The sequence below is a fragment of the Vespa velutina genome, chromosome 16 (genome assembly GCF_912470025.1).
Source record: "Vespa velutina chromosome 16, iVesVel2.1, whole genome shotgun sequence".
NCBI lineage: Eukaryota > Metazoa > Arthropoda > Insecta > Hymenoptera > Vespidae > Vespa > Vespa velutina.
In genome coordinates, this window is record NC_062203.1 from 280,001 (window position 1) to 300,278 (window position 20,278).

The window sequence follows — 20,278 nt, forward strand, 5'->3', positions numbered from 1 at the left end:
CCGATCGGAAGAGAAATACAACGTTCGATCGGTCGGCAAAGTAACATGTTAGGAACTCTTTCGAGTGCCACACTAATTTCTCTCTCTCTCTCTCTCTCTCTCTCTCTCTCTCTAGCTAGTCCGGATAAACACGCGTTAGCAAACGCGCTACATCTTCGGGAAGTCGTCGCAGGAACTCGAGAACGCAATTAGAGAGTCGTTGTAAGCAGCAGGGCTGGTGCTAACCGTTCGTGCTCTCTTCTACTTTTCTCTTTTTCTTTACAGTTTACCTTTTAACATCCTTCTACCTATCTATCTATCTATCCACCTACCTACCTACCTACCTATCTATCTACTTATCTATCTATCGATCTATCTATCTATCTATCTATTCATTCGGAATCAGCATGAATTTGCGATGAGGTTGGTATATAATAATCGAAAAGCGATTAAGCGTTCACGTAATGTTACATCGATGTAGCATCGATGCTACAGAATTTGAATAACAGGTTTGTAGATGTACGAACTGCGAACTAACGGTCCGTGCAAACACCGGAGTTGTGCACCGGTAAGCCGGTAAGTATCGCGTTTGCGATTAAAGATCCTCGTCTTTGCCGTCCACATCGTGCACGTGTTACTACTCGCGTGTGCCTTTAATATGTACACCTGCTTCTACTTAATACCTCGAACCGTATTCGGTAATGGGATTATATATCGAAATGAAGCTATTAGCAGCGAAATCGTTTCTCGGAGAAATGTTTTCATGTTCTCTCTCTGTCTCTTTCTCTCTCCCTCTCTCTCTCTCTCTCTCTCTCTCTCTTTATCTATCTATCTATCTATCTTTCATAGAAAATACGAACTTTAGGGATATTATTTTCGAGAAAGAGAGAGAAAAAGAGAACAAGTATATTCATTTTATCAATACCAATATAAACTTGTACATAGTTTAAAGAATTTAGAGAATAATATCATTTAATAACACAACTTAGCAACATACATAGATGATAATATAGCGAAAGAGGAAAAACATTTATTCCTGAAGGGTTTAACTCTCTCTCTCTCTCTCTCTCTCTCTTTCTCTCTCATTCTCTTGCTAGCAGTCGTAAAGATTAAACACCCTCTCATTATCGTTAGAATATGGATGGATCGACGCTTTAACTCGTGCGAGATCGTAGACACTAAGAAGGGAATGGCTTTCTCGCACGTTCCTATATCGACGAACGCCCACGAGGAGGCCGGTTAGAGCACGTTATTCATATATACGGCGGAAACGTGCGTAAGTACCTGCAGTTAATTACTTACTGCCAGAACTGCCAGCTACCGAGCTCCGAGCAAGCAGAAGTGAGCGATAGTTTTAGCCTCGCGCCAGTCAAAGATGCTTTCGTTCTCACACCCGTTAAGAGCCATAAACCATTCTCGATCGCCTTCTCTAAGGATTACCACGATATCGAGTTATCATGAAATTAAATAGATAATACAATCAATTCTTACGACTTAACAATTATCTTCTAATAAAATTTCAATGGGAATATCTAAATCCTTTCGACGTACGGACTATATAATATTTTCATTTATATATGTATATATATATATATATATATATATATATATATATATATATATGTATGTATGTATGTTGTATCGATAGAAACAATTATAAGATATTTTCGTACATAGCCTTCTCCATTGAAATACTACGATCCTATGAAATATAATGTTAGAATTCATTGCGATCGAATGTGAAGTTAATAATATAAAAAAATGAAAGATTAATAGCTTAAGGGAGGAAAAAAATAAAAGAGGAAAAGAAAAAATGGGAGAATAAAAGAGAACTCTGCTACTACTACTACTACTACTACTACTACTACTACTATTACTATTACTATTACTATTACTACTACTGGGCATACAAATTACGCGCCGACAGATTCACAGAGGCGATTTCTAAATGCGATAGGCGATACGTTTATAAGCCATTTACCGGGGGGGACGTATCGACAGCACTCTGCAAATAGCCAACGTATTTATGCTTTCATTGCTCGTGCGACTAGTCGTCGACCACGGTCGGCCCATGAATAACAGCTTTCTACCGATCGCAGGAGATTCGCCCACATTGCCCTTTGAATCAATTATGTACGATTTATATTTATTCGCGAGGCAAGGAAGACGTTGTATTGGTGGGGGGGGGGGGGAGAGAGAGAGGGAGGAAGAGGAAGAGGAAGGGAGAAAATGGAGGATATAGGGTAGGAGGAAGAGAGGAACAGAGCCGGAGGAGGGTGCGAGTCCAGCGCATATGCGTGTATACTTTAAATATGTTGATGGTGTTAGTGTGGACAGGAAAGAAAGAAAGAAGGAGATAGAGAGACAGAGAGAGAGAGAGAGAGAGAGAGAGAGAGAGAGAGAGAGAGAGAGAAGAGAGAAAGCTTCGATGCGTTTGCGAGCACGAGCTCGTTTGCAGGCGTACGATGATCTCGAGTGAAATAAATCAAGGCTGCACCCAGATTTCAAAGCATAAGATTACAAAAATTAATCGACCTGACATTCGGCGCGATAAAAAGTCTCCTCCCGTTTTCTTTTCTCTCTCTCTCTCTCTCTCTCTCTTTCTCCCTTTCTTCCTTTCGTTCTTTCTTTCTTTCTTTTTTCTCTATTTCTTCTTCTTTTTCTTCTTCTCTTTTAACATACCAAAGAGAAACAAGCTCAGCTCCTCCCGCGTTATTCTCCTCTCTTAGCCAAAGAGAGAAAGAGAAAGAGATCCATCCTTACATTTACTTCTCTCCGGTTGATAGGGTTGCTTTATATCAATTACATCTATCGCAAGCATAATAAAATTTCTCTGTGAACGAGAAGTCGTTAATTATAAAGCGATACGATACTTCAAGATATGAACATCGTAGTGAACAGGAGAAATAACGTTTGATCGTAATCCTAAACTGGGCGTGGCGAGTACCGATGATGCACCCTGTGCACTATCCTACGGGTGGGGATAATTCGACGATACGATCGATTAGCTCGCCTCGAACGGCTCACCTATTTACGCCAAGACGTATGATTTTCTAACTTGGATTGAGCTATTATCACGGGAGAGCTAATAAAGTAATTTTTCTCATAGTGCTACTAAATCGTTTTCTAGGGGAAAGATTTCTGCAACGTGTTTTATATATATATATATATATATATGTGTGTGTGTATATATGTGTATATATATATATATATATATATATATATATATATATATATATATATATATAGAAAAAGAGAGAGAAAGAAAATAAGAGAACGTGTAGAGACAATTTCGAATTCGTTCGAGACTCATAAAGATTACTATTTTATTGTACCATACGATCTGGTATACGTAAAATGCGTAATCGCATTATCGTGACCGCGAAAATGGTGTAAGCTTTGCAAAAGGAACAGATAGAGAAAAAGAGAGAGAAAGAAAAAGATGTAAAAAAAAGGGAAGACACGATCCGGTTGAGTCGACATAATTTCTCGACACGTAACGCGCATGTTTTAACGCCTTTAATCGCACACCCACCATCTTCCTTCTTTCTCTTTCTCTCTCTCTCTCCCTCTCTTTCTTTCTTTGAAATATCGTGAATGCTCTTGTACGTGTATGCATGATAGAGAAAAAGAAAGAAAGAAAGAGAGAGAAAGAGAGAAAAAGAGTGGGATGTTCAGCAAAAGGGAAGATGCATTCTACTCGATGCACGTGCGTGAGATAAAAGGAAGAAATTCGATTCTCTCTTTCTCTCTATCTCTTTTTCTTTCTTTCTTCTATAGATTTCGAAAAAAATACCGGCGATAATCATCCATGTTTCGACGAAGGTGTCAAATGATATTGCAAACAATTTAGATGGTCAATCGCGAAACTGAACTCGAGATGGCACGGAAATGAGGCTAATGTCTTCGGAAACGAATTCGAATACATGCTAATCGACTGTGTATATAAATTCTCAAAAGAGAGATCTCCCGTAGACTCTTTCTTATCGCTTTCATCTTATTTGAAGAATTTCGTTGAACGAAGATACTATCGGAATATGATGTTCGATGATCGATCGATCGAGCTTCGTCTTCGTTTTAAATAGAGGAGAAAGGGAAAAGAAAAAAAAAAAAAGAAAGAAAAAAGAGGAAGAAGAAGGAAGAGGAAGAAGAAGAGCCTAGAATATTTCGCAAGAATATTCAATAAGATAGAAAGTTCGCCGTCCTTCGCTTATGATTTCTCTTTCGATGAAAGGTCCAAGAGATCTATTAGGTGGTCCATAGAAGAAATTCTTCTTCCTCTCGTAGGGGCATCACCTTCACGATGATTCTTCTTCTTATTCCATGACGCCTTCCTTCTCTTCTTCAACTGTCCAAACAGACAGCGCGTGCACAGGCATTCCCTCTATCTTGACGTTTTAGATACCGGTTTTAAAGCTGTTTTAAAGCGGCAAACATCTCAAGGTCGTGCAAGACGACACGATGTCCGCTGACATATCTCCTCGTTTTATTCGATTTTCTCGTATGGAACACGTCGAAAAGTTGTCAAAAGTTGCCAAGTAGAAAAAAAGAAATGAGAAGAAAAGAAGAGAGAAAAAGAAAAGAAAGAAAAAACAAGATTTTTGCCTCTCGTTACATAAAGTCTTATATTTATTTTCTCTCTCTCTCTCTCTCTCTCTCTCTCTCTCACACACACACTCTCTGTCTTACACGATATCGAATAAAAATTAATACGAAAAATTGCTCGTTAACAAAATTCGCTTCATCATACCTTTAGAATATCTTTCTTTCTTTCTGTAATATCATAACTTCTTCTTCTTCTTTATTTTTTCTCCTCGTTGATACTGCATCCACCAAAGTGGACCACCATCCCTGTGGCAAGCCTTATATCCATGCAAATTGATTGTTATTGCCCATTACGCACGTGCGAGAGACCGTACGATGCTTCAGGGTGTTCTCTTGAATGCGTTGCACAAAATTACAAGCGACTTTTAACGTGCTCTCTCTCTCTCTCTCTTCTCTTCTTTAAACGTACAGACACGGACACCATGCTGTGATCGTAACTACGACTTGCTTTCTCGCCTATAACTAGCCGATTAATTTACGGTACGTGTACGCCCGAGTACTTGTCTCTATCGTGTCACGTAATCAACTGACTTCGTCCTACACGAATGAGATTCAATTTCAAAATAAAAACAATACAACTAGAGTAACGTAAGGTACCATTCAAACGAACTCTGTGTTCTTAATACAATGACCTGTATATGTAAACACACCTGTGTTTACTCATGAGAATTACGCGAGCGTTATCGGTAATACGTGAAAAGAGATTAAAAAAGAAAAAGAATAAAAAAATAAAAACAAACAAAACGAAACAAAAAAAGAAGGGGAAAAAATGTCCATTGCGAAAGAGAATTGACCCGTTTTCGTTCCGAATGTAGCCACGAGTTTTTTCTTTTTTCTTTTCTTTTCTTTTTTTTTTCTTCTTTTTTTTACGAGAAGGCGAGAGAGTTCGCGTTTGGTTTCAAGGAAATCGAAAGGAAAATCGATATTTATTACACTGTTACATTTTCTTCGTCCGTTTTTCATTCTCTCTCTCTCTCTCTCTCTCTCTCTCTCTCTCTCTCTCTCTCTCTCTCTCTGTCTCTTTCGTTCTCGATCGTTCACGTGCTAAGACAAGAAACGCTCTATTAATCAAACGCCGATCGAGATCCGATCGATCCGTAGAGAGCCTCGGGATCGTTATTCGGATCTCATAGGAATCTTTTCAAACTTTTTTTTCGATGAACACCATCGTATAGCACTCTCGCAAACGTCGCTATCGTTTCAAAAGATATATGTATCGCCGGGGAGGGGCTGGAGGGGGAGGGAGAAGTAAAAAAGGTGAATAAATAAAATGGTTGGCATTGATCTTTCGGTGATCGATCAAGAAGAAGATGGACAAACACACGGATCGTAACCGATACGGGGTGCAATAAAATTAGTAATCTTTACGTGGACGACGATGAACCATCGCCGTTGATATAAAATAGAATCAAAACAAAGAGACACTTACTAAACGTGCTTTCTTAACGAAGGAAAAAGTATTTTATTGTGATGGTCAAGCAAGCGTGGCCGACTCGGTCGCTTGCTGTCGCTAATTATCGCAGGACTAATTGATGCACCGCGTACCGTATAGCCGACGAACGTCGCCTCGTGCCTCTCTTAAAGAGAGACCGACCTTTTTGTAACAACGATTTGCAGCACAGCTTCTACTACCTTTCCTTCTCCTACCCCTACTGATCAATGATTCTCATTAAAGCTAGCGGCGAGCGTACAGGAGAGACGATATATCCAAGTTCTTATCCTTACGAGACGCGAGAAAAAGGACTTAGGTTCGATCGTATAAACGTGAGACGCGCTTACTTTAAAAATATCCTTTTCAACTCCTTCGTTTGGTATGGCATACGAAGAAACACATTTGAAATCGTTTTCATCGAACATCAAAGTGAGAGAAAAAAGAAATCGAATTACGAGAAGAGAATCTCCTTAGAATTCTGACAAAATCGAGTCTCTCTTTCTCTCTCTCTCTCTCTCTCTCTCTCTCTCTCTCTCTCCCTCTTTCTCTCTCTCCGTTTCTCCGTCTTCACGTTTCGTTCTCGAAGAACGAGCATAATTCAAGCGTGACCGTAGTACACGAGCTCGGTTTAGACGCGCGCGGATTAGACGGTAGCGCTTATAATTCAATCCACCTTGTATATGCGCGCTCGCACTCCTTTCAGCTACGCGTATACGATACGTCAGGTTAACTTGGACAACGAAACGTTGTGAGGCCGATCATTTCGAAACTCTTCGACTTTACGCATTTCTTCTCTCTCTCTCTCTCTCTCTCTCTCTCTCTCTTTCAATCTCTTTCTATCTACCATTTGTTTATACCTACATTTTCTATCTATCTCCCTTTCTCTCTCTCTCTCTCTCTCTCTCTCGCTCTCTGTCTCTCTTACTCTCTTTCTGTCTACGTAGACTGATAAATTAATCTCTCATGCTAATACGTCCTCCTCCGATATCGCGAGCGTAAACGCGAGCTACTATCTCGATTCTCTTTGCATTCATTTCCAATCGCTTCCGGATTTCGTGACGGCTCGTGCCACTAGGCAGCCTCGATCTATCGTCTATGCGAACCTAAGCGAAATATGCGAATGCGCGGGTGTATTTACTGTCTCTCTTTCTTTCTTTCTTTCTCTCTCTCTCTCTCTCTCTCTCTCTCTCTCTCTCTCTTCTCACTGAGGACTTTTATTTGTTCATTTTAAAACCAGCCAACTTATACATACGATTACCCAATGACTGATCAATGAACAAAATCAATCGTTCCTTCGAATTATGCAATACACGTTCTTTAATATCGATCCTGCGAGTGACACGCGTAAAAAATGATTATCTTTCGCTCTTCGTGAAATGAAATAAAAAATAGACATAATAATAATATACCTATATGCACCTACATAATATATATTTAAATATCTTTCTACGAACGTGTCTATCTTCATTTTAAATCGTGAAACAATTCTAAGAATAATCCTAATAATGTATGTTAAAGCATAATGGATTACACAGAACAAATTTCACGAAATAAAAGGATAGATAAGTAGAGAGAGATAGAAAGAGGGAGGGAGAGAGAGAGAGAGAGAGAGAGAGAGAGAGAGAGAGAGTAATAGTAAATAATTTGAAAAGCACTCAACGTGATAAGTATTTGAAAAACGAACGCGATGACTCTCGTTTTAATAATTACAATACAGTCAGAAATATCAAATCAACGTTTCTTTTTATCAACGATGTACGATGCATTATCAAGGCCATATCGTTCCAACTTGATCTACCTACGGCTCTTGTAGACCAACGAATTTCCTTCTCACCCATGAAATGTATCTTGATCCAAACGTCTTGGCATCCATTAGGGTTGGGCCAATGTAACAATGCATCATGACCATCGACTGCCGCGCCCTCCTTCGCGTTTTCGCACTCGCGATCATCCGTGTGCGATGCATCTTTACTTTTTTTATGATTTCGAATCGTCGTCATCGTCGTTCGTCATGCATGCAAGACTTACATATATGTACGTGTACGTTTTCCTATACGATGGAAAGGAAAAGAAACAAAGAAAAAAGAAAAAAAAGGAAAAAGAAAAAAAAAAGAATAAAAGGAGAGAAATAACCGTTCGAAAGTTCAGCCCCAACTTTTTCAATTGCTTGGCGATTAAATCGATCGAATTCATATTTTCTATTATTATCGATCATAATAGTTGAGAGAGAGAGAGAGAGAGAGAGAGAGAGAGAGACAATTTTCGTTAAACCGCTTTGAAAACTTCGATAGGTATATAGAACTGGCATACGTCGTAGACCTTGACGTTATAACTCAGTGCTACCGTAGCATACGGCGATAAGAGCGATCATTATGTAACAATTCGATGTGCATATATTACGAGGAAATGCGACGATATCATGAGTATGCACTTGCAGTAGCGCGTGCGTCCAAGATACGATTGTGTAAAAGTGAAAATGCCCTAGGTTGAGCTGGGGTATCATCGTCGTCGTATCGACGATACACTCATTACGATTTCTCGTCACGCTATATGATCGTCGTCGTCGTCGTCGTCGTCGTCTCTCTCCCTCTCCCTCTCTCTCTCTCTCTCTCTCTCTCTTTCTTTCTCTTTCTAATGAATTATCGATCGAGACAAGTTCCCCGTGCATTTCGTGCTACGAATCGAGCAATTATGTCACGTTTTTCATACCTTTTGCTTCTTTTCTTTTTCTTCGTTTTTTGCCATTCAAAAAAAATGAATATTAACGCATGATGTTTTGTCTTTATTTTCTCTCTTTCGCCCTCTCCCTCCACCGCCTGTCCTTTGGTTCCCTTAGATTGGATTTAGGTCGACCACGTGACAAATGATAATTAGCGGTGTAACGGTTTAATTGCCCTTTGCAAGCCGTGATGTCTGGGAAACGATCAATGAGAAGTAGATACGCGCACGCTCGCCATCCGTACCTCCACTCTGGTTGGTTGTTAATTCAAGCAAAGCCAAACCGTCCATCCAGTGGGCGTTAGAATTATTACATGGCGTTGCATAACAAGAAATCTCGCTTATTGCTCGCCGCCAGTTGACATTTTATTTTTTTTCCTTTTTTTTCCTTTTTTTTCCCCTTTTTCTTCTTCGTACGTTCCGTATTATTAATAATACATGGCCCAAAGTATTTTGTATAATTTTGATAAAACGAAGGAATAAAAAGACGCGATGCTATTTCCCTTTTTGTAATTTTTGTTTTTTTCTCTTGTTTCCTTTTTTCTCTTTCTCTATCAAAGATCTCGAGTAATATTAAGGAAAATATTATAATCGATCGAACATGAGAATTGTGCATTTTCCCAAGGCAGAGAAGACGAATAATAAATCTATGCTGGGAAGCCGCAGAAAATACGTACGAGTTAGGTGTATAAAGGTGAAGGACGATGTGAGAGGGGTAAGGCGAGGTCGAGGTGAGCCCAGGCCCACTTGCAATTATCCGGTCTAATGAGTAAACAGTTTGCTCTCTCTCTCTCTCTCTCTCTCTCTCTCTCTCTCTCTCTCTTTATCTCATTCTACTATTCCCACCCATCTACCTCTATCTTTCTCTCATTCTGTTACTCCAGCTCATCAGAAACGTGGGTACCTGACTCGGCCGCATAGTCAATCCTCTCGTTCCTACCTTTCTTTCCTCAACAACTTTGATCACAACCTTCACCTCCACCTCCACCTATACAGACACCTCATATCCCAATCCCGAATGACTCGCTTGATGAAGATTATCATATTGGTGTTTCTCACGAAGATAAAAGAAAAAAAGAAAAGAAAAAAGAAAAAACACAAACACGCAAAGAAAAAAAAGAGACGAATTTTGTCGAACAAATTTGATTATTTAAAATGACGATAGATAAAAATTTCTTAAAATAATTCAACAAGGACGAAGAAAGTAATATCAACTCTAAAGGCCGTACCGTTATTCCATAGTCCAAAGTTCTCGTACGATGACACCTGGAGGTCGTCTTCGAGCATTGACCTTGATTCTTTGATTTTAGAAATAGAAATGATTCGTCGCGATGTCGAAGGAATTCCCATGAACAATGAGTCAGCTGTCGCGAAGGAAAAAGAACGACGAATAAGAAGAAAACAAGCCCGAACACAAAGGGCAATGAATCTTAAATATAAATTGTCGAAATGCTCGTATTATTGCTCGGTACAGAGAAATCTTATGTTTTTCACAAGGTAAGATAATATTCTATTTTCAACAGAGAGAGAGAGAGAGAGAGAGAGAGAGAGAGAGAAAAAGTGGTACAAGGTGGACGTCGATAAATCGTCGCACGATTAAAGTCTAATCGACGACGTTGAGAATACATACGTACAGACATACCAACAATATAATGCGTTCCGAAGTGACTCAAGTATCGAGGTTTACGCGCGAGCGTATTGCCTGTCGACTTATGACGTACGATCGGGAATAAATACTTGAGGAATCGTTCGCGATCAATAAACGTCCGGTGATCGGTGAATCGAATGGACGTTTAGAGTTGTGACTTGTATCGATTAAATTGATATTAGTTGAAGATAAACGAACGAGAGAGAGAGAGAGAGAAAGAGTAAAAAAAGAAGAGAAAGAAGAAGAGAGACACTTGCAAATTTTCGATCGATCAAATTTTTTTTTTATAAGACGGAAACATATATATATATATATATAAAAGAACAGAAAAAAGAGAGATGAGAGAGAAATGATTTTCGATTCGGCACTTAGAGAAAAAGAGGGAGAAAGAGAGAGAGATAGAAAGAAAGGAAGGAAGAGGACGATCAAGGCGTCGTCGTCGTCGTTGTTGTGCAGCAGGATGCACCCACCCCACTACCATGACTGGTCGAGCCACGCCCGCCATTCACCTTCAACTTGGTCTCCTTCTCTTCGAGAGGAACAAACGAACAAACGTGTTTCGTTGGTGTTGCGTGCGAGCCTTCGTGTAAATGTAAGAACGTACACACGCAAAGAAAATCCATCGTTCGTGTCGACTGAAAACCATCGCAGAAAATTGCTCGCTTGCCTAGAAAAGAAGACGACGAAGAAGAAGGCGAACGAGCGAACGATTCTTCTCTTTCTCTCTCTTTCTTTCTTTTTTGATAAATGCCACGATCAAAACTAGTCTCGACAAATTGCCGCGGATTAGTTGCAAAGCAAAACGTGTTTCTATAAATGAAAAGAAAATTTTACAAGCGAAATTATTGAAAGATTTCTAATGTGCATCGAGTTGAAAGAGCTCATCTCTCTCTCTCGCTCTCTCTTTTTCTATTTCTATCTCCCTCTATCTCTATCTTTCACTCTCTATCTCTTTTTGTATTGTTTCATAGAGAAACATGGATCATAACGCTATGATGATTTATGCATAACGTAAAGATAATCTTTACAAACAAGTATCGTCGTTTTATCGAAGGCTGCATCAACCTTATCTGAACATAGAAAAATATGTGTAAGATCCATCGTTCTCGGTGCACGTGCAACGGGGAGAGAGAGAAAAAGAGAGAGAGAGAGAGAGAGAGAGAGAGAGAGAGAGAGAGAGAGAGAGAGAGAGAGAGAGTAAGAAAGAAAGAGAAAGAGAGGTGTATGTTCGTGTGCTCGCGACCTTGAAAGGAAACGCTTCGATATAATCGTTACCGCGACTCGCCAAAGAACAAAGAGGCTGTCTACCGATAGCCACATGCACGAATACTATATATATAAAATATATAAATATATATATATATATATGTATGTGTGTAAGTATATATATATATATATAGAAAGAGAGAGAGAGAGAGAGAGAATCTCCTCGGGCTACTACTATGCTTCTTTTACCATTGCCTTAAATACGTGTGCGAGTACAGAAGAACCGCCGCAGTGGAGTCGTTTAATGGCGCCGGCTTGTATTTATTCCGACAGTCCATAACTCTGCGATCCGTAATTGCCGTAATTATGCGACCACCGTCGCCCGTAATCGGTAAAGAATCGAAAGAAATAGGAAAGAAAACGTACGAGCATAACTATCATGAATTTCTTTCAACAGTCCGTCGATTTCGATTATTATCAAAAAGAAAAAAGAAAAAAAATATATATATATGTATACATATATATATATATATATATATATATATATATATATATATATGTATATAAAGGACCATGAAAACGACTTTGTCGCGTGTGGCTTTTCCTCGTCTACTTCGACCAACCATATTACGCTTCGTAACGCGAGATTTATTAACAGTCGGGATTCATTACGCGCGTTACGCTCCAACGAAACAAGTAACTAAGTACGCGCGTGATCTATAAAGTAACTCTAATATAGTATATATATATCATAAATATTACTGAAACGATCTAAACGTTCTATATGGCAACGTATAGAGCTACCGACACACATTTGCCCAAGAGTATATAGGTCTTATCGATAATCTGATTGTACACATTGAAAATTATCATCTCTTATAATATCTACTATAAATAAATTCAAGTAGAAATGGGAATGATGCTAATCTATTATAAATAAATAAATAAAAAAAAACGAAAGGATAAGATAAAGGAACGAGAGAGAGAGAGAGAGAGAGAGAGAGAGAGAAATACTAAAAAAATAAAATAAAAAAATAAGAGAGAAGAAACATTATTCACCGAACGGTGAATTCCTCTTTTTTTTTTGTTCTTTTTTTCTTTCTTTTTTAATTATTTTCCTAGACCAAGTTACGATCCCTATCGTTCGAAAGCATCGTTACCCTCTTTCCCACGATTTCCTGCAGGAAGAAAGGCTCGTCTTCCCGAATATCAATTTTCATGATCTTCGTCAAGTAGAGGAATAGAGAGCGACGTTTAAGCTCGTTGGAAAGCGACGGTAGTTAGAGCCACGGAAACGCCCGTTGAAAAGAGGTGAAGGCTGCCAGACACGAAGATACACTAGGGGCTTTCGTCCATCGTTATATACGCTACACATAAATACACATACACATACACACATACATATATATATATATATATATATATATAGATAGATAGATAGATAGATAGATACATGTACAATACATAAAAGCAGCACGTAGAGATCGTCTTCGCGTTCTCGCACGATAGAAGACGCGATCCGACTAGCTGGCGGGCAACGCGTAATACGTAGACACTGTGTATACATAAGGCAGTACGTGGCTAGCGGCATTAAGCTGTCCGCTTAAAGAAGCTCTACGGCGATGCTTAACAGTGCATAAGTAAGTAAGTAAGTAAGTATATATGTATTTATATATGTATGTAACTAACAAGCCAACGTTGCATAACGTCGAAACCGTCGCCAGCGGTGATCGTGGCTAAACGTTAAGATCTTTCGATCATCTATCAGTGATTATGTTAACGTTATACCGATATCAATCACAATGTTTAATCAAATTATTTTATCTCTCCTTAGATAGATCTTCTTCCATATTATCGATCTATTTTATTTAATACGATCTATACCGCATAGATTTTTAATTCTTTCCTCTTTTCTTTTCTTTTTCTTTTTTTTCTCTTTTCTTTTTGAATTATTATATATTGTAATATTATAGATCGGCACTCGTTAAATATAATGATGCTTTTCTATAATGATACAAAAGAAAAACGACACCCGGTAGATAGAGCGAACCACGCGACGTATCGTGCGACGTATCGTGCGACACGGGAGAAGGGCGTGCCTGCCGTCGTTGCAGACTGCGCAGTTTGTTGCACGCGTTGCGATCGTCCGCCGCGTGCGTCTGCATATGCCGAAGAATGTATGTATCGTACACATATGTATACATAGTAAAACTGCATGAAATTGTTGCGAGGGAAACGTCGAAAAAAGAAAAGAAAAAGAAAAGAGAAAAAAGAAAAACGCCAACTTCCATATATAATATTGAGTGTCAATTTTGCGATCTATCTCGAAAATTTATATCGATTGGGTAAGAAATATAAAATAATAAGTTCGAAGTATGACATGAGAGAAAATTATCGCCCGGTGCCTTCGATTTTATTATTTCGGTGTTACCTACGTACCTATGTATGTATGTATGTACGTATGTACGAGACGATAAGAGAGATGAGTGCGCGAAAAAACATTTTTCGCATCTCTGTCGAAGTTTCGAGAGCTCGCGCGTGCCAGTCCGAGCTGTTTGCACCGAGCGGAATATTCAACGTAACAGCAGCGAGATTCGAAACGGGCTGGGACTACTCGAGCCGTGATAAATCACTGCCAGGAAGCTGGCAGGAAAAGCGATCGATAGCCACCGTAGATATATCCGATTTGAGAGTACGTCGTACGCTTGCTCGAGTACAAGAGAAAGAAAGAAAGAAAGAAAGAAAGAAAGACAGAATGAAAGAGCGAGAGAGAGAGAGAGAGAGAGAGAGAGAGAGAGAGAGAAAGAAAGAGAGTAAAGAAGAGAAGGCAAAGTCCAGGACATTGAGAAACGAGATGTCGCTGAACAGCGAATCGACGTTAGATAAATCTTCTTTGCCCTCTTGCTTTGAATTCTTCGAGAATTGCTAAACGTTCTTATCTTTCTGATGAAAGAGAGAGAGAGAGAGAGAGAGAGAGAGCGAGCGAGCGAGCGAGAGAAAAGACAGAAAAGTCGATCCCCATCCTATTCTCATTCGATGGATCTATTTAAAAACTTTCGATTGATTTTTCTAAAGACGAGTTTAACTCGCTCGATATGAGAACTGGACCACAGTCGTTGAACTAGATCACAGTCAGACTAGTTCCAGACTGAGTTAACTCCACTACGATTACTATTAAACTAATGCCAGACAAGTTAGCAGACTGAGAGCATTAATTCCACGAGAGATTAGAATCAAATACCTTGAATTAATATTACACCAAGGTAAGATTAGATTAGCGGTAGACCGGATCACCGCACAGGCGGCATCGTATTCTACTCTGTCTGATCTCAAAGCGAACGTTTACCGAACTACAAAATCGACCGGTTCGATATTATTCTGCGAGGCATTATTAGTCCGGTGAGAGGGTTAAATGAAAGCGAGTTCGCTTTTATCGATATTATCCGAATACACTGATCTATCTCATGGAGATATCATGTTAGAATCACGAGTAATAGCGATATCTGGTCGACCTAGTAATCGATTCGAAGAGGCAGTCCATTAATTCCAACTCGATGTAACCGAGTGGTATTCGTTGGAAATCCCTGATTCTCTCGTAAACGCGAAACAGGAATGAAAATAAAGAAATGTCGGAACGCGAGTCGAGCTTGCCTTGATCTAGAAATCGGTGCTACACAATCAAGAGATAGAGAGAGAGAGAGAGAGAGAGAGAGAGAGAGAAAGAGAGAGGTATGTGAGAAGAGAGAGAGAGAGAGAGAGAGACTGGCTCGATTTAACGGCAAATATCATCGTGAATGACGTTCCGACGCTGTCGAGAAGCTTGGAGCGTGTCGGTGGCAAGGGTCCCCCTGCTTCCGGCGAACCATATCCGGCAGAACGCCCACCTATATCTCGCTCCGACAGACCGTGCACACTCCCTACACTGCCCACAATTTCTCTCTATCGTCCACCAATTGCGATAGATAGTTCTTTCTGTCCCGACAAAATCATTCACAACAAACACGTCGCTTATATTAATCCCGTAATTTCGTATTGTAATTTATTTATAAACTTAAGAATACGAATAAACAGTGAAATTATTGATCATGCAATTATACGTAATATAACATTTGACACGTTTGAAATGAAGGTAAGAATAATTCTTTCTCTTTTTTATCTTTTTTTCTTCTTTTGTCAATAACTTTCGTGATGGTCATCATCATGAAACTATTCTTCCATTCTAGACTAAATCAATATTTGCGACGATTTTATCCAAGTATGTTCTCTCTACCATGACGCTCGAACGCTCTCTCTCATCCCAGGAAACTGTAGGCGTCGTAATTTATTCTCGCTCACGAAACCGTTGAAAAAGAAGAAACTTTCTACCCTAATGTCTATACATCCCATATATACCTATATCTCCTATTATTATTATTATTATTATTATTATCATTCTTATTATCGAACTTAAAATTTTATTACAGAAAATAATAATAAATTAATGAAGATCTCATTTTCCTTGCTATCGAGAGATTCTTCTAGTCCTTGGACTTGAACAACTTCCTTAATAAGAGGTACACGTATAAGAAGAAGAGTTAATGATATTATGGAATAATAAAAAAGTCACGTGTATGTCCCGGCGCATGCCACCGCACGACACACAACACCAATAAAAACTAGCAAGGACTCCTCTTCTATGTCAGCTGTCTGCCATTTCGTCAGCGTTTAACTATCTCCGTTGGGTTGACTGTTCGATTTACGATCGGAGAACGTGCATTATCTCTTTGATACCTAATTCCTCCGTTAGAAAGTGAACTCTACTCGGCGCTACAAATTTTTCTTCGAAGATATAACCGAGGAGCGATAACATTCGTAATATTCAACGTAATTCAATGACTAAGTCGCATATAATTACCGAGGTCGTAATAAAAACTGACGATTAAATTAAATATACTTTATACATACAAATAAAATCGTTGCCTTATTATCTTAATTAACTTTGACAATGTTAATTAATCGACCTCGATTTTACTTGTCCCCTTTTTTCAATTGAAATTTATTCGCCTCTTGAGTATTTATCAGAACAATAAAAAATAAAGGGAATAATAAGTAACTTTTCAAAGTCTCGTAAAAGTATATTTACGAAGACCCGCACGACGATCATCGAAATTAATCGATCGATTAATTCAAGAATGTCATGAATCAAAATTTAATACGATCATCTTGGTGTTCGATTTAACAAACGCGCTGCGTTAGGGTTACATTTATTTAAATAATTTATGAAATAATTTTTACCGCCTTTGTATATGTATACGACAATTTAACAAATGTAATAACTATTATAAATACAAACTTAAATACATAGTAAATCTTTTGTTTAACATAGATAACTTTGATGAATCATTTGTTTCTTTTTTCTAATTTTATTTTAGACCAAAATAATTGCTAGATAAATCACTAGAACTAGATATATATATATATATATATATATATATACACACACGCTAAATGGCTGATACGAAACGTTTTTTTAAAAAAAGGGGGAACGTTACGTTTAATGCCGTCGATGAACGAGCCCGCGTGTGACGAACGATGTGTATTCGCTTGTCGTTAAAAATATGCGTACGCTTTGATGCATATTCATACGGAATTACCCTCGGTTTTTCTCCTCTTCATTCGATCGAAAGGGTAAAAGGCGATAAAAGACATTAAAAAAAAAAGAGAAGGGACAAAAAGAACAAAAAAAAAAATTCGCGAAATAATCAACATTGAAAATGTATCTTCGCTTTAAAACCTTCGTTAATGTAACGAGCGCCTTTGACACTTAAGCCGTGACAAATAACGGCAAGCGTAATTAGCACGAAACATTAATTACTTCGATTTTACTGTTATTTTCTTAAGTAACCGTTAAACCGTATTTTCATTTTTTCTTCTTTTTTTTATTTTTTCTTTCTCTTTCTTTCTTTCTTTCTTTTTTTTCTTTACATGCTATCCGTGAACGATTTTGAATCGAATAGTTAAAATACAAAATAAAACATAGTAAGTTACGTTCTCGAGGTCAATGGACGACTCTCGATCGATCCTATTGCGTGTTCTGTCGAGTGTTTTTCGAGTCTCTTGTTACGCGGAAGGATGCAAGTGCTCCGTCGTTCAAACGATAGTACGTATGATGTTACTAGTCGTCATTGAAAATAAGAGATAGATAAAATGAAAATTAACTGTATCGAGGTTATTCCTAAATCAATATGATCTGTGACTCGTTAAATATTTCAACAAAGTCATCCTGACTGTTATTATTGGCCTGTCGATAAAATATTTTCTTTTTTTTTTTTTGACTTTCGATCGATTTTATTTAAACGAATTTAACTCGCTCGAAATGTGAACTAAATTAATAATATATTTTTTAAATTATTCCTCTTCTATCTCTCTTCGCGCTATAACGTTTTTTCCCATATATATATATATATATATATATATATATATATATATATATATATATGTATATGTATATGTATATGTCTATATAATCTAAAAAAAATATAGCTATATATATAGGTATATTTTTATTACAGATATTATTATTTATTGTTTTATTAAAGAAACGAAAAGGAAAGAGATATATGTACATTTTTATATTGAACATATTCGATACTTTCTTTTCATATATCTATATGCATAGATATAGATAATATAAAATGAAACGTTTACTTATCTAACATTGAATATAAATTAAACTTAAATATTTCGAAATATTTATATATTAATGATAGCTTTATATAGGTATGTATATTATTAACTAATGAAAATGATTCTCTTCGTGCGGTTAACAGGTCCGACAATGAATTGGCAAGACAGACATTTCCAAGGCACATAAGTCAGTCGAGCGTTAGAACGAGCCTACTCAACCAATATATACGCTAACCATTTGTCATGCTTGCTTACTGCTTTGCTGGTGCACCGACTTGTGACTTCATAAACTTACGAGAGAACACCTGCAGCGCGAAGATGTCCGCATACTACGACTCAGTCTAGTGTCAACGAGCCTCTTAGCCAAACAATCTAAAGAACGAAAGAAACGTTTCGTCCTTATCGTTCATGTCGATGCCCAAACAAACATACCGTCGACATTTTCTTGTTTATTATTGTATTGCGTACACGTAAAAACATGTAGACACGTGTTTCTTATTATTTTTTTTTTTTTTTTTTAGTTTTATTATTTCTTTTTTTTCTAACACCAATATCGAGCATTATGAAATTTTTCTTACGAAAGATGGATCGTGAAAAGGCGAAAAGAGAAAAGAAAAAGAAAAAAAGGAGAAAGTAAAACATGGATACTTACGTGCTCACTTACTTTGTATTTTCATTTGATCTCTATGTATTCTAAATGTATATATATATATATATATATACCTATGTATGGTTCATATATATTTCACTTCCGGTCAGAAGTTATCCTTGTAATTCGCTCATTAGACGAAGTTATGCCGGGAGTAATTAGCGCTCGGCTAATCGACTACATTCTCCAATATCGTGCTTGGTGCATAGTAAACAGGCTTAGTGTGGTCGGAGTGCGAGAATCTATACGATATATCGCGACGGTAGGTAGGATATCATCGGGTTCGTAGCTAGTGACGCCCATTGAACTAGATTTTCGTTTGAGGTGAACGGTGAAAAGTAAAATTCCACTTTCGTTGCCGTTACTACGACGTTAATTAACGTGTAGATAAAAAAAGAAAAAAAAAAAAAGAAAAAAGAAGGAGTACAAAAATTGGTAGGGCCTTCTCGATGAAAGTTTTTCTTTTATTTCTTTTTTTTTCTTTTTTCTTTTTTTTCTTTTTTTTTTTTGAGAAATCGAAGAGTTCTGTAGGTATAGGTAATAAAGAGAAATGATCGATGATCAAAGACGTTTATGATCAATTAGACGAGGCGTATAAAGTAAAATGTTAATAGTATGTACATATTTTTACAAAAAAAAAAAAAAAAAAAAGAAAAAAGAAAAAAGAAAAAAAGAAGAAGGAAAAAGAAAAAAGAAAAAGAAAAAAAGACAAAAAGAAAATGATCGATGATCATTTAATGATACTTATGATCAATTAACGCGTTAGAATCAAATGTAACGCGTAGAGTATAAAAAGGAGACTAGAAATTCAATAATATAAACCAAGTCGAGAAAATAAGAGGACAAGGGGGAGAAGGAAGTATAAAACTCGAAGAGGACCTCATGCTGAGACGATCACGTTCCAAGGACCGGTCCTCTTTGGGTCTCTCTTCTCCTCCTCCTCTTACTCCTCCTCGTTGTACCTCTACCTCGTGAAACTCGGTAACGACGGCAACAACGAGGACGACGGCGAATCTCTCCGAACGGGATCGAAATGCCTCTAAAGAATTGGATTATCAATTATCCGACAAGAACCTCCTCCACGCCTCTCCCCGAACCTCTTTTCCTTGACTTCAAGCTCTTCCCCCTTGAGGCAACTTGAACGCAGTACTGCGACGATTCGTTACGGTGTCGTGACTTCTCGTGATATATCTCGATGATGGCGAGTGGTAAAAGTAAGAGAACGAACGAACGAACGAACGAACGAACGAACGAACGAACGAACGAAGGTACGAACGAATGTACGAAAGAACGGAGGAACAGCTCTCTATACACGTAATAATGACGAGATATATACCTTTTGAAAACGTATTAGGAATTCTTTACATTACGCGAT

General features: G+C 37.9%; 1 protein-coding gene across 4 annotated transcripts in view; it reads right to left on the reverse strand.

The window, feature by feature from the left end:
• The window catches only part of LOC124954798 (Krueppel-like factor 6), a 252,099-nt gene that overhangs the window by 202,454 nt on the left and 29,367 nt on the right, over positions 1 to 20,278 (reverse strand). The window contains exons 1-2 of one of the 4 annotated variants that reach the window (XM_047508253.1): positions 13,042 to 13,493; positions 12,749 to 12,955 (exon numbers count right to left, since the gene is read on the reverse strand). The exons of the other annotated variants lie outside the window; for them this stretch is intronic. Of the exons in view, the coding sequence (XP_047364209.1) occupies positions 12,749 to 12,808 (60 nt within the window). The 5' untranslated portion in view covers positions 12,809 to 12,955; positions 13,042 to 13,493. Of the gene's footprint in view, positions 1 to 12,748; positions 12,956 to 13,041; positions 13,494 to 20,278 lie in introns of those variants that run through there. 4 annotated transcript variants of the gene reach the window in all.